At 37.1% G+C, this 13,740-nt stretch overlaps 1 protein-coding gene across 1 annotated transcript; it reads left to right on the plus strand.

Moving 5' to 3' along the window:
- Window positions 1–222: 222 nt before the first annotated feature.
- LOC121329812 lies at window positions 223–10,228 on the plus strand. Its single transcript, XM_041275685.1, has 2 exons — window positions 223–4,998; window positions 9,398–10,228. Exons 1-2 carry the CDS (start codon window positions 228–230, stop codon window positions 9,496–9,498), a joined length of 4,872 nt encoding a protein of 1,623 aa, XP_041131619.1. The 5' UTR covers window positions 223–227; the 3' UTR covers window positions 9,499–10,228.
- The last annotated feature ends 3,512 nt before the right edge of the window (window positions 10,229–13,740 follow it).

The following is a 13,740-nucleotide window of genomic DNA, read 5'->3' on the forward strand; positions in this document are numbered from 1 at the left end:
GGTGAATGCTATTTATAATTTAATAACCATTCAGATGTATTTGTTTAATAGGTGTATTGTAAATAACCTGCTGTTTTTGTAGCTCCAAGGTGCCTGTTGATGTAGACCCATTGCCACATCTGGAAAGCACAGATGAAAAGTTGGATCTAAGAAGAACAGCTCTTGAAATGGTCACATCGTCCTTGTGTCTGTACCATAAGCAGCTGCTTCTCAGTATGTTGAAATATATGCATGAGGATTGCAGTGTTTCAGCTATTCAAAATAAGGACTATAATAGACCTTTTTCTTATTCAGACACTGATTTTTTCAATTTTGAAAATAAGGTACATCAGGAAATACAAAGTTTCAAAGAACACAGAATGACAGACAGGTGTTGTGTTCAGCCTTGTAAACTAAATTTCTGCCTGTGCCTAAAGAAGATACATTGCTTATCATGCCAAAGTACAGCTATCGGATGCATTAACAAAATGGTCAGTCGCAGAAGTTGTGATGCTTACAGCCATTATAGATGCCCTAGTTCCTACCAAAATTATCATAGTTGTGCATGTGCTGCCGCCACTGCAACAAGCCCTCAAGTTAAACCTCTGAAAATATGTAATCCATTGGAAGCCAGTAATGATTGTGATAGAACCGGCAGCCCATCTCCACCTCCATTATCGCCCATAACAATTGACAATATTGATAAATACGGAGAAAGCACAGGTTGTCCAGTGTTAGTTCACAACAGAAGTGAAATAAGCAGTAATCTGTCTCAATCCCTTTTGTCGCATGAAGAGGAAGGTGATGTTGAGAAAGAGTCAAATAAAGAGACAAACTGTACTAAAATACAACCAGCTAATGAGGCGGGTGATGCACATTCAGAATATGCTGAGGAGGAGTTAGAACAAACTGAAAGTGGATCTTTGATTCATGATCTATTGGAGCGAATAAATGAAAAGCTGAAACCACTGGAAAAAGAATCAAGTCTAGCAAATGTAGCTGCTAATGAAAATGTAGAAAAAAACGAAAATATTCATTTAGGAGACATTATAACAGCTGTTCTGCACAAAAACAATGGTAAGAATGATTATAATTTAAAGGAGCTTCTTAGTCAGCATGAGAAAAGTGTGGAAAATAAAACCATTCAAACTCGTTTCCGCAGAAGGCAAGAAACTCTAATCGCAATAAGTCACTCTCCCGACTCTTCCTCCTCACGCCGTCAAACGGTACAGATTAAAAGAGAAATTGCTAGTTTTGACCAGTCTTTCTTTAGGAGAAATCCAGCAGTGGAAAGAAGTGGGAAAAAACCTGACAAAAAAAACTCAGTTACACCATGCATGGAAGCAATGCCTTTAGTTTGTGATCCTGAAGATGTTTCTGTTAAAAATGGGCAACCTGCTAATGCTCATCAAGTTCCATCCTACCAAGCCCAAACCTGTGAGCTGCCTTCATTAGGTCTTCAGGATGATCCAATACAAATTTCACTTTGTGAATCAAATTATTCAACCACAGAAAGTCATCCAAAGATATCAAAAAGCACTGACCTAACCTTGAAAACACCACATAAAAATAGTGATGTAACTGCAGATGAAGAAAAGCAAATAAATGTAGAAGCAAAGGGCGTGTCCAAACCTGAGGATGTTGGCGATTCAGGAAGAGCTCAAAGAAATATTGTTCCTCCTGAACGATTTTCCATGTATGTTACAGAGCCAAGAAAGATGTACCTTGCTGCCTGCTTTTCCGAAAGCCTTTTCATTCAAAAATCTCCCAAAGTTAAAAAATCTTCTAAAGATTGTGTGAGTAATAGTGCAGCCACAAATGTACCTCGTAATGGAATTTCTGCCCTGTGGAAGGATCAGATTAAAAGTTGTGAAGCTGCAAATGTGACTCCAGATTTCAACAATCCAGCTCTCCCAGAGAATATGCCTTTGAATCTTTGTAACAGATCAACACGGAGAAATAAAGCTAGGGAGCCAGAAGAGGCTAGTGCTTTAAAATCTTCAAGTATTACATATAATGAAAACAATGGCAAAAAACAGTATGCACAGAAACGGAAAAAGCATTTAGTTTCCAGTTCTTCAATATGTTTGAGGTCTTCTGTCGCCCGTGTTAAAGAAAACTCACAGTCACATTCTAATAGTACTGAAAGTTCTGAGAATTGTTCATTCGTCACCAATTCTAGCACACCCATCAGCAAAACTGATCTCCTCCAGAATGTGTCGGATTCATTTGAAAATAATTCTGCGACTAACTATACTAGTCCAATAAGACTGATGTATGTTTCTCAAACAAAAAGTACTGATGGGGTGAAATACACATTAACTTCGCATTCGAATACCAGTACGCAATGTGGTTCACTTCTCCCTTGCTTTGAAAGTGTAATTAATGAGGATGAAGCAAATGTACAGCAAGAAACAAGGAATGATGAAGAGGCCATGTACTCACAAACCTGTGAAGCTGGTAATGATAGGGTTGGCACCAGTAAAGATGTGTATACTACTGAAGCAGAGAGAGCACTGCCTAGTAATGAAAATAACTCTGAGTGTAATGATCAGAAAGAGAAAGAAAATCCTCCAGATACTCACATAGAGATGAATGACTCTTTTCTAAAAAGAAAACCTGGCCGACCCAAAAAACTCGGGCCACAAATTGAAAAACGGGTGAAGAGACCAATTGGTAGACCACCAAAACATAAGACTGATTGCTCTGAATCTATTTCTAGTAAGAGTAGTGCTGTAGATAGCAGTGCTGATTGTTCACTGGCCAAAGAAGATGAATCCAGTAACAAGACTATCAAAGTCACTGTGGTCTATGGGCGATCTAGAAGAATAAAGCGCCTCGTGTCTGAAGGTGATGATAATATTAGTAAAGATACAGATTTTCAAAATGGCTCCTGTGAAAACCAAAGAGAAAAAGAAGATTCAGAGGCAGATTTAGAAGAACCCTACAGAAGTGGTCACTCCAAGCAAGCTAGTAAAAAGCAAGTGGAAGACAATCACTTTGACTTTGTAAGGCCTGTAAAAGACAAGGAGGGTGTGCCTCACCCTAGCAGCAACATTATTTGTCAAAATCGAAAGGGTATGGCTGCTATGAGAAAGCCAGGGCGACCTGCAAAGGTGAGAATTTCAGGCATCTCGGTAACTGTTAACACAGTTTCCCCAAAGCAAAGGAAAATTTGTATTTGCAGGGAATTGTCAGAAGTGCTTGATGAGGAATCTGAGCCAACCAAACCAGAAATGGATGACCATGAACGTGCCACAAAAGAGCAAATGGTTAAACAACCTTCAAATGACAGTAGTGTAAGCCAGTCAGAGAATGAAGACAAAAAAGTAAGAAACAAAAAAAGACCTGTACTGCCTTTAAGGCATTCCAACAGAGTCAGGAAACCTTCACTACACTTCCTGCACTCTGTGGCAACTTCTAGAGCATTCTCTCATAGTAATGCCTTGCTACGCAAATCTCGAAAACTGCTGTTAAACAAAGCTGATAGTGAAACTACGAGACATCGCCTGGCAAGCCTTGAAGTACCAAGCAATGATACCTCAGAAGTTACATTTTTAGAGACTGAAAGTAAAAATCCTCTGCGTGAACAGGTGGATTTTAGCCATATATGTGAATTGTCAGAAGATTCAATTTTTGCATCAAATGCAGCTCTCAGGTGGTGGCCTATCTCAACTTCAAAGGATAGTTTACAAGAGGAGCTGCACAGAAGATTTCAGCAAATAACTAACAGCTGGCACTCCGTTGATGTTGGAGAACTGGGAAATGAACAAAGGGAAAGGGAATGCGCAGTCCAAGACAGGACATGGGCAGTGCCGAGAAGTGAACTTCAAGAAAACCAAGTGTCAGCTGTTAAAATGTTATTTCAGAAACACTGTGATATGAATAACCTTTGTGCTTGGTTCATGCAAACCACAGAAACACAGTCCTTGACCATAGTAAGAAAGACAAATGCTCACAATCCTTCCAAAGTTCTCCATTACAATGACACCAGAGCAGTAAACAGAACTGGTATCTGCCCCAATCCGCCAGCAGAGCGTTTAAGCAAACACGTCAAAAAATTTGTACAAACATCCCCTACAAGACATTTTCAGATAGAAGACAGAATGAGAAAGAGGAGATTACATGTAAGGAGGAGGCTGGTATTAGGCAAACATGGCACCATTTCATCAATGATCTTGAACAAGCAAACCAAACAATTGGGAGAAAACATAATGCATAGAAATGAAAAAAATCCTTGGAGAAGAAAGTCCAAATTCATGTACGGAGCGCAAATCTATAAGAAACTAGCGAGAAGGCAAAACACCCTAGCTCTGCCCCTTGTTAAAACTTCTACAGAAATCCAAATGGAAAACCATGAAACCCTGTTTCCAGATACAATGCCATCTTCCTTTATAGGAATCCAGAGTCATGCACTGAACTTGCCAAACACCACTGGGGAATTGATTAACCAGCAGCAACAGCAGAGCACAACAGAAGAGCCTGACCTTGAAGAGAAAATCTCTACAGATAGGAGCCCAGAAACCTTGAAGGAATGTAGGGTTTTTCTGACAAAAATCAGCCCTCTAGAAAAAAAGATCCATACTGAAAGCAACAACCTTCAGTCACAATACACAGTTTTAGATAAATCTGTTCAAGCAGAAAGCAGCAAGACAGATTGTGAAATTGAAGAACGTAATTTTTGCACAGTGAGACTGTACAATGTTCTCTCTGCAAGTAACAGCGTGGTTCCTGTCAGTAAAGAAAGAGAAGAGCAAGCAAGCAAGTCAGAAAATGACAGCAGCATTAAAAAGGTTGCATCTGAAGGAACAAGGCATTCTACAAGAAAGAACATAATTTGTCAGCAAACAAATAATGATGAGTCATTATGCGACAAAAAATCAGATGGAAACTTTAAAACTGGAAGGATAACTATTCTAACAAGAAAAAGAACTGGTCTCAGTCTTGAAGAAGCTGCAAAAAAGAGAAGACCATCTTTGACTGGGTGGCCATCGGGAAGGAACTCTCATTGGTTGTTAGGTAAGATCAGTGCATTGTTGTTTATGGGGAGGGAGCAGGCTCTGGCGTTTGTGCCATTACGACACTGGTTTATCGACCTCCCTATTTATTTTAAAGAGAAAATTCCATGTTCATAGAGCACAATGAGACAAGGATAGTGACTACATTTATATTACTTGTTCTAGTTTTGTTAAATGAACAGAAATTCTTGACCTTAAAGTTAAAGGCTGAAGTAGAGCCCCAATGTATATTGTACAGTCAAAAATTGCCATAAACTACCACACTTGAGTTTGATGAAATGGGTCTTGTTAAACTGCAGTAGGTTTAAATTATTTAAATTGATTGAATCTTTTTGCCCTCTTATACGACACGGGGGTCACTAAAACAGACTGATAACCACCTGTAGCTGTAGCACCAGTATTCCGGTAGATAAACCATATATCAGGGACTCGGGCAGTTTCATATTTAAATTCCCTTTTTTTTTTTTTTTAACAAGTCACTTTTTTTTAAATACATTTATTGACATTTCTTTTTATTTTCATTAAGATTTTTTTTTTCCAAACAACTGCATGTTTATAAATATGAAATACTGGAACCACATCTAACTCTCAGATAAAACATAACAGATCTTAGTAAGAAAATTACAACAAAAAAGCAAGGAATGGGTAAAGCTGGAAAAGGCTATGATAAAGTCATTAAAACTAAGGAATCCAAGTAGAGATAAGCTGTTATTACAAATTGTATCACATAAAAATTTAAAATTCAGTACAAATGTCTTTGCATCCATAATATTCCTGCTCTTTTGTCTATACTAGTTGGATGATTCTCACCAACCTTTGATCTGGGCTGTTAGAACAGTGTATGTTGAGTCTGTGGGAACCTGGCTTTACAGTTTCCTCTAGGTCAGTGGTTCCCATCTTTTTTCAATATAGGGACCACATTGGTGATGGATTTTTCTCACGGTCCACTTGCCACACATATTTTCACAACAGCATTTTGAAACTAATTGGTGTGTGTATGTGTAAGTACATATAGAAAGTAAAGTATTTATATAACATAACTAACTTAATGAGATTCTTGGGCTTGAATCTTCACTACTAGTTATTTAAGGATTGTTGTCATTTCATGCATTGGAAGTTGCTGATGGCAAAGTTCCTGGTTCTTTTATTTAAGTTATTTCTTTCACATTTTGAGTGCTTTGTAGACAAATGGTGTCTCAGTTTTGCAGGATTAAGAGTTTTGTTTGACAAAACCTCCTGACAAATAATGCAGAGGCTTGGGTCATTCTCTGATCCAGTAAATGTAAATACCAGTGCTGGTCCCCGCAACCGTTACCTCGTGTAGCAAATGAATCCATCCATTTCTAACGCAACGTACTGCACTCGCTGAGTCTCCAACTGTGCTTGTAGTATGAAGATGACGTAGGTGGGAAACAATTTGAAAAATTAGAAAATTATTTGAGAGTGTACAGGATGTTACTTACCACTTCTGGTGGGCTGTGATGTGTAATTGAAATGGGATTGGTGGCCCACAGTCAATAGGATTTATATAATTTTGGTTAAATATGACTCAGTCCGAACAGACTATACTTGTTTGCTTGTTTTAAATTAGTCATTCCTAAAGAGTTAGTAGTATTCAATGCAGTGCGCTACTTTTGTATGGAGCGAAAATGCTGGGACAGCCATATTACGTTTTTTTGGGGGGGGGGGGGGGGGGGGGTTCTTCCCTTAACAGTTAGCATAAGCAGTCAAGTGAGCATGGATTAAAAAGATGTGCATTTGCGTGACTTCTATATATACAGTGGCTCTCAAAAGTATTCACCCCCCTTTGGACTTTTCCACATTTTATTGTGAAACAACATGGAATCAAAATGGATTTAATTAGGAGTTTTTGCCACTGATCAACATAAAAAAAGTGTAATGTAATAACTGTAATAATAATCAATTATTTTCTGTTTTATATTTGTAATTAATTTAGAACAATTTGTAGATTTTATTTTTCACTTTGATATTATGGACTTTTTTTCTGTTGATCAGTGGCAAAAACTCCTAATTAAATCCATTTTGATTCCATGTTGTAACACAATAAAATGTGGAAAAGTCCAAGGGGGGTTAATACTTTTGAGAGCCACTGTGTGTGTGTGTCTATATATATATATATATATATATATATATATATATATATATAGTAAAATTCCGGGCTAAAAAAAGTGTAACAGTTATTTAGTTAGTATTTGTTTCACATACGAAAGCTGTTTCAGTTAATGGCAGATTTGAAGGCAATGCTTGGTATTGCATCAAAAGGAGCTGTACTATAAATTTACAAGCACACCCAGGACCATTTTTTTTTGGCTGTAAAATTTCAAAAAAAATATAAACTTTTAACTTTTTTTTTTAAACATGATATTTAAACGTTAAGTATGTTTTTATTGTTTTTATGTATACTGCTTAGAGATACATGTATAGAAACATGTTATTCTGTGACCAGAGGGACCTTACAAATTAATACTTCCTGAAAGTTTTGTTGAAAAATATTGATGTTTGGGCAAATTACAAGACAATGTTTCACTTAAGTAATTGCAATGACATAATGCATGTTTATTCCCAGGGTCTTTATAAGCAGTAATAGACACTACTCTCGTTTTTTATTTTCTCTAAATAAATATTTATAAATAAAATAGTTCATTCGTTCCATTATTATCAGCAATTAGGGAAAAAAAGCCTAACTGACAAATGTAGTTCATGAAATAGTACTTGTTTCTTGATATTTATAAATGTTGTAAAAATGTACGTTTTTTTCTTAGCTGTAAGCAAGTTACTGTGTCATGTTTTTTTCTCTGTGCTGCTGAAAACGTCTCCATCCTTTAAAAATGAAATGCCCATCTCAGTTATGTAACATGAAAAAACAAACAAGCAGGCTGTAAAGTTCAATCCCTCCCCTATCCCTTGAGATGCGTTAAGCTGTACTGCAAACGACGTCAAAGAAACAAAGTGCTTTTTTTTATCATGTTTCCCCAATCACAGTCCCAGAAGGACACTTGAGTATGATTGTGTTTACTTGATCACAAGCTGTTTATTTTGTTGCTTAGAACTGCGTAACTGAATTTTGGGGGTTGTTTGCGGACCTCCTGGGGTTTACTCACGGACCACAGGTTGGGATCGCTGCTCTAGGTGATTCTAATGAGAATTTCTGCAGAGCTAATTACATTCTCAAACCAAATGACCACCCTGCCAAGTGCCCAAAAAAGGCATCTAAGAAAGTCAGTTGTCATCTCAAAGTCCAGACTGGCATCCAGTGGAATATGAGAAGTTGTTTTTGGGTGGGCAACAGGAATTACAACTGGTGGGTCTCAAAGATGAGGTGGGTATAATGAATTTTAATTATTTGCGTGATACTCATTACAATGAAAATACAGGTTGTCTTAACTTTTTTTCATTTTAATCTTATCATTCATTTTGTTATTTGAAAATCACAAGGAAACAGTATCTATTCCCTACTGAAGTACAGGCATGTGAATGTGTATCAGGGCAGGATCAACTGCATTTAATACTAACACAATGGCAAATTAGATCCTGCATTTAATACTAACACCACGGCAAATGAGGTACTGCATTTGATACTAACATAAAGGCAAATGAGAAACTGCATTTAATACTAACACAAAGGCAAATGAGAAACTGCATTTAATACTAACACAAAGGCAAATGATGCACGGAAAAAAAACAGCAAAGAGGAAACAGAGGCAGCACTTTGTAACTTTTAAAATAGTTAGAAGTTTTGATGTCTGTTCCGGTAGCTGACTATAACTATACAACAATATAAATTATTACTGTAGTTAGTAAATCTCACACAAAAGCAACAAAAAATGTGTCTGAATCAAATACTTAATCTTAGAGACAAATTCCAAGTACAACCAGACAGAAATTTAATGGTAGGAATTAAACTGTACCCTGAAATAGGCTCCCATTATCGTGCTGCAAAGCTTATAAATAAATAGATACAGAATTCAAGTAGCTTTTATATCTATCTGAAAATGGTAAATAAAAAATAAAAAAAAAGGAAATTTTGCAAATGGTTTTGGCATCAAGTGAAGCTTTTGCTCATTAATGGCAATACTGCTGGTTCCACAAAACATAATGCAGTTAGAATTGCTTGGTGGGTGTTTCTAATTTCTTATAATTTTACCAATTAAGCATTTTAAATGTTTTAAAATCTTCCTACATTCGTTGTAAATGTACTTGTTGTTTTTCGAAGTTTTTTTTTTTTTTTATTGTTGTATTCTTCTAATGGCTTCATAGTAGAAAATCTGATTAGACATCAAAGGTTAAATACTTCACATCAAATTTGTCTGTATTATATATAACAGAATGTTGTATTCTTTTTTTTTTAATTTTAAAAATATAAACTTCTATTTTTGTAGGGCCTTTAACCCCCCCTCTGCGACAGCCCTGGCGTGAAAGAAGTGGAAATAGAGCTGCAGTGTTCTCTATGACCCCAATTAATGTGCTGTCTTTGGACTGATCGTGCGGAGGCATATTTAGAAAGATAGCAACTCTTTGTTTTTGTGTCATGTAGTTTAAATGTCTCTCCCCATAGCCCAGCAAACACCCTTGTATTAGTATCAGGCATTTGTTTCAAGTCTAATGCTTCTGGCACAGTGCGGATTGGTTACATTTCATAGCGGTAACACAAATTCAGAGATTCTGCTAGAATGCCACAGTACTCTAAAGATAGCTGCTCTGCTGTTTTACTATTGCAGTGATTTAGTGTATAGCACTAGCTTGACTAAAACAATACAATAAAAATGACTGAGTTGAAATTTTGGCCTTTATTGTAAAATGGGAACTGTATATTTGGTATGTAACTTTTTATTTTATTTGCTGTGTCTGTTACTACATTTGGACTAGTTAGTTCTCTGCTCATGTAGAAATACTATATAGTCTTATTTGTTTAAACGTTTGACAAGTAATTGTACTATTATGTTTTTTTTTTTATTTGTATATTTTTATTTTTTTGTATTTTTACATGTTACAATTTGGTTTTATTATTGTTAGTTTTGTGGCTGGTAAACTGTCAACCTTTTGACTTCTGCTTAAATTGCTTTGAAAGCAGAAACACTGTTGAATTTATTGGACCAACACCGAAGTTCAAAACATCCAAGCTTTTTCCAGATTCCAGTATATATTATAATAGGGCTGTCAAGCGATTAAAAAAAAAGAATTTTGGGTAATCTCAGTTTTAATCGCATATTAAATTGATACAATTACTACATCCACCAATAAATCAATGTAAATTTGTTTAATTACTGATGCTATTATTGTTATTATCCTTAACTGGAAATAAAGTTGTTTAAAGTGTATTCATTTATGTATTTATTTAAATGTACCCATTGAGGTGGTCATCAAAATTTATACTAGGGCCATAATTTAGAAATTACAAATACATGTACAACCAACACAATAAAATGTGCGGTTCAAGCTTGATCAGAGCATACAGAGAGGAGAAAACAGAATAAATATCTATTTTTAAATGTGACGTGTAAGCACTTCTAGGAAATTAAGTGTTAATTGTGAAGAAAACATAAAAAAAAGTCATATACAAAGACTGCAAACTACAGTTAGCTGTGCTTCTAGGAAATTAAGTGTTATCCTACTTGTGAAAAAAAAATAAATACTGTGTGTGTAATACTGTGCGTGATGCTGTGTGTGATACTGTGCGTGATGCTGTGTGTGATACTGTGCGTGATGCTGTGTGTGATACTGTGCGTGATGCTGTGTGTGATACTGTGCGTGATGCTGTGTGTGATACTGTGCGTGATGCTGTGTGTGATACTGTGCGTGATGCTGTGTGTGATACTGTGCGTGATGCTGTGTGTGATACTGTGCGTGATGCTGTGTGTGATACTGTGCGTGATGCTGTGTGTGATACTGTGCGTGATGCTGTGTGTCCTGTGTGTGATACTGTGCGTGATGCTGTGTGTGATACTGTGCGTGATGCTGTGTGTGATACTGTGCGTGATGCTGTGTGTGATACTGTGCGTGATGCTGTGTGTGATACTGTGCGTGATGCTGTGTATACTGTGCGTGATGCTGTGTGTGATACTGTGCGTGATGCTGTGTGTGATACTGTGCGTGATGCTGTGTGTAATACTGTGCGTGATGCTGTGTGTGATACTGTGCGTGATGCTGTGTGTGATACTGTGTGTGATGCTGTGCGTGATGCTGTGCGTGATGCTGTGTGTGATACTGTGTGTGAACTGGAACTCACTTTAACAGTATACAAGTAAGTGTCTTTCTGTTCAGCGAGCTGCCAGAACATTTTTATAAAATAAATAACCCTTCCATTCATTTTTCATGCTTTGCTCCATTACGTGGTTCAGTGAGTAACTTTCTATTTAAACCATATCTGCACTCAGACACTCAATCCAATGCTGCTGCAGCCAGGATTGAAGTACGGTGTGCCGAAAGGCTCAAGACACAGCAATGCGATTTAACGTACGTTAAAAAAAATTAAATCTCCAAAAAAATGAACGCGTTAATCGTAGAAGTTAACTGCGATTAATTGGCAGCCCTACTTTATACTAAATAATGTTAAAAAGTTTAATGACAATTTGATAAAGGGGTTCTCCAGATTGATGGAAAGATTTGAAATGACATACGTACACCCCTTCCCAGGGGATTTCATTCCGCATGAAGCATAATAAGGAAAACCTTGGTGCATACTTTTTCACTTTAGATTACCATTCTCATACTTTCAATGTAATTTGACAACAGTTGTTGTTCATACATTTGCAGTTATATATCAGCAGTATGACCTATGCAGTTGTGTGTGTACTGCAATGCCTTAGCTGACCCTGAATTGCAAAACACAAGCAATAAAAACACTGCATGCAACAATTAAAATAAAATTGACAAACAAAAATTAAAAAAAAAAAATGTGAGAGCATGCAAACACAGAACACATGCCAAAAAAATGCTAACAATGACAAAAAGGTTTTGCGGAAGTTCTACATTGAAAACCGAAATGGTGTCATAATGAAACAGCTAGTCCCTGTGCAAGTTATGTATATCATGTGGTTGTTGAAACCGAAGAGCTGCGTAGTTCTGTAAATGACTAGTTCTTGCCATCTAATTTTAAACCTGTAGTTTGCATGTCATCACTTACAACTACTGTATGCTGCCATTGTTTTGTTTTTTAATTGTTGCATGCAGTGTTTTTATTGTTTGTGTTTTGCATTTCAGGGCCGGTGTACATAGTGCTTCAGAATAGATACTAAGCAGGATGCAGATGGTTTGCAGTGTCATTCAGTGTCAAAAATATGCAAAAATGCAGAAAATCAGACAGGGGGCAAATACTTTTTCACGGCACTGTATTTGCCCCCTGTCTGATTTTCTGCATTTTTGCATATTTTTGACACTGAATGTTATCAGATCTTCAACCAAAATCTAATATTAGATAAAAGGGACCCTGAGTGAGCAGATAACACCAAATTTTGACACTTATTTCATTTATTTATTAAAGAAAGTTATGCAACACCCAATGCCCCCATGTGAAAAAGTAATCGCCCCCTTAGACTCAATTACTGGTTGCGCCACCTTAGCAGCAATAACTGCAACCAAACGCTTCCTATAATTATTGGTCAGTCTCTCACAGTGCCGTGGGGGAATTTTGGCTCACTCCTTCATGCAGAACTGCTTCATCTCAGTGACGTTTGCGGGTTTTCGAGCATAAACTGCTTGTTTCAGGTCCTGCTACAAAATCTCAATGGGATTTAGGTCTGGACTTTGACTAGGCCATTCCAAAACGTTAAATTTCTTGTTCTTAAACCATTCTGATGTAGACTTGCTTGTGTGTTTCGGATCATTGTCTTGCTGAATGACCCAGCTGCGCTTCAGCTTCAGCTCATGGACGGGTGGCCTGACATTCTCCTGTAGAATTCTCTGATACAGAGCAGAATTCACGGTTCCTTCAATGATGGCAAGTCGTCCAGGTCCTGATGCAGCAAAGCATCCCCAAATCATGACACTACCACCACCATACTGTGGAATGCAGTGTTTGGTTTTTGCCAGACATAACATGGCCCGTGTTGGTAAAAAAAGTTCCACTTTTGACTCATCTGTCCATAGAACATTGTTCCAGAACTCTGAATGGCCATTCCTGGGAAGACTCACTACTGTCCTAGACTTTCTCCATTTGGACAATATGGCTTTGTAACCCTTTCTAGACTAGGCATCAACAACTTTTTTCCGGAGGTCTTTAGGAATTTCGTTTGATCGTGTCGTGATGTGTCTCTAGAACTTTTGTGCTGACAAGTTCACTCTGAGAGCTAAAGTTAGTCAGATTTATATTGGGCAGGGTTGGCCCAAATCAGGCCTGATTCTTAACCAAAGTATTCAAACACCTGTCCCTAACTCTCCCTTTAATTGCGTTGAGTTAACTAGGGCGGCAATATCTTTTTCATACCTGAAGATTGCAAACAAATCAAAGAAGCACCAAACTTTGGTGTAATTTTCTCTCAGACTCCGTCTATATACGACTACAACCCACAAAAAGATCTGACCAAATTCAATGTGAAAAATGTGCAAAAATGCAGAAAATCAGACGGGACAAATATTTTTTTTACTGCACTGTATAGGCCTTAACAAGTCAGCAGGAGTATGCAGTGTTGGATACTTTATCATATGTTACACTCCACAGCTTTCTCCTTACTGTATTTTTGGAAAACCACTTACCAATTACTTACATTTTTCCAAATATCTGGAT

The sequence above is a fragment of the Polyodon spathula genome, chromosome 2, assembly GCF_017654505.1.
Source record: "Polyodon spathula isolate WHYD16114869_AA chromosome 2, ASM1765450v1, whole genome shotgun sequence".
NCBI classification, from domain to species: domain Eukaryota; kingdom Metazoa; phylum Chordata; class Actinopteri; order Acipenseriformes; family Polyodontidae; genus Polyodon; species Polyodon spathula.

Bases quoted from the DNA above. Each gene is read 5' to 3' on its own strand.
- LOC121329812 (XM_041275685.1), top strand. From the start codon at position 228: ATGCATGAGGATTGCAGTGTTTCAGCTATTCAAAATAAGGACTATAAT. The intron at 4,999-9,397 runs GTAAGATCAGTG...CTATTTTTGTAG, and splicing joins GAACTCTCATTGGTTGTTAG to GGCCTTTAACCCCCCCTCTG.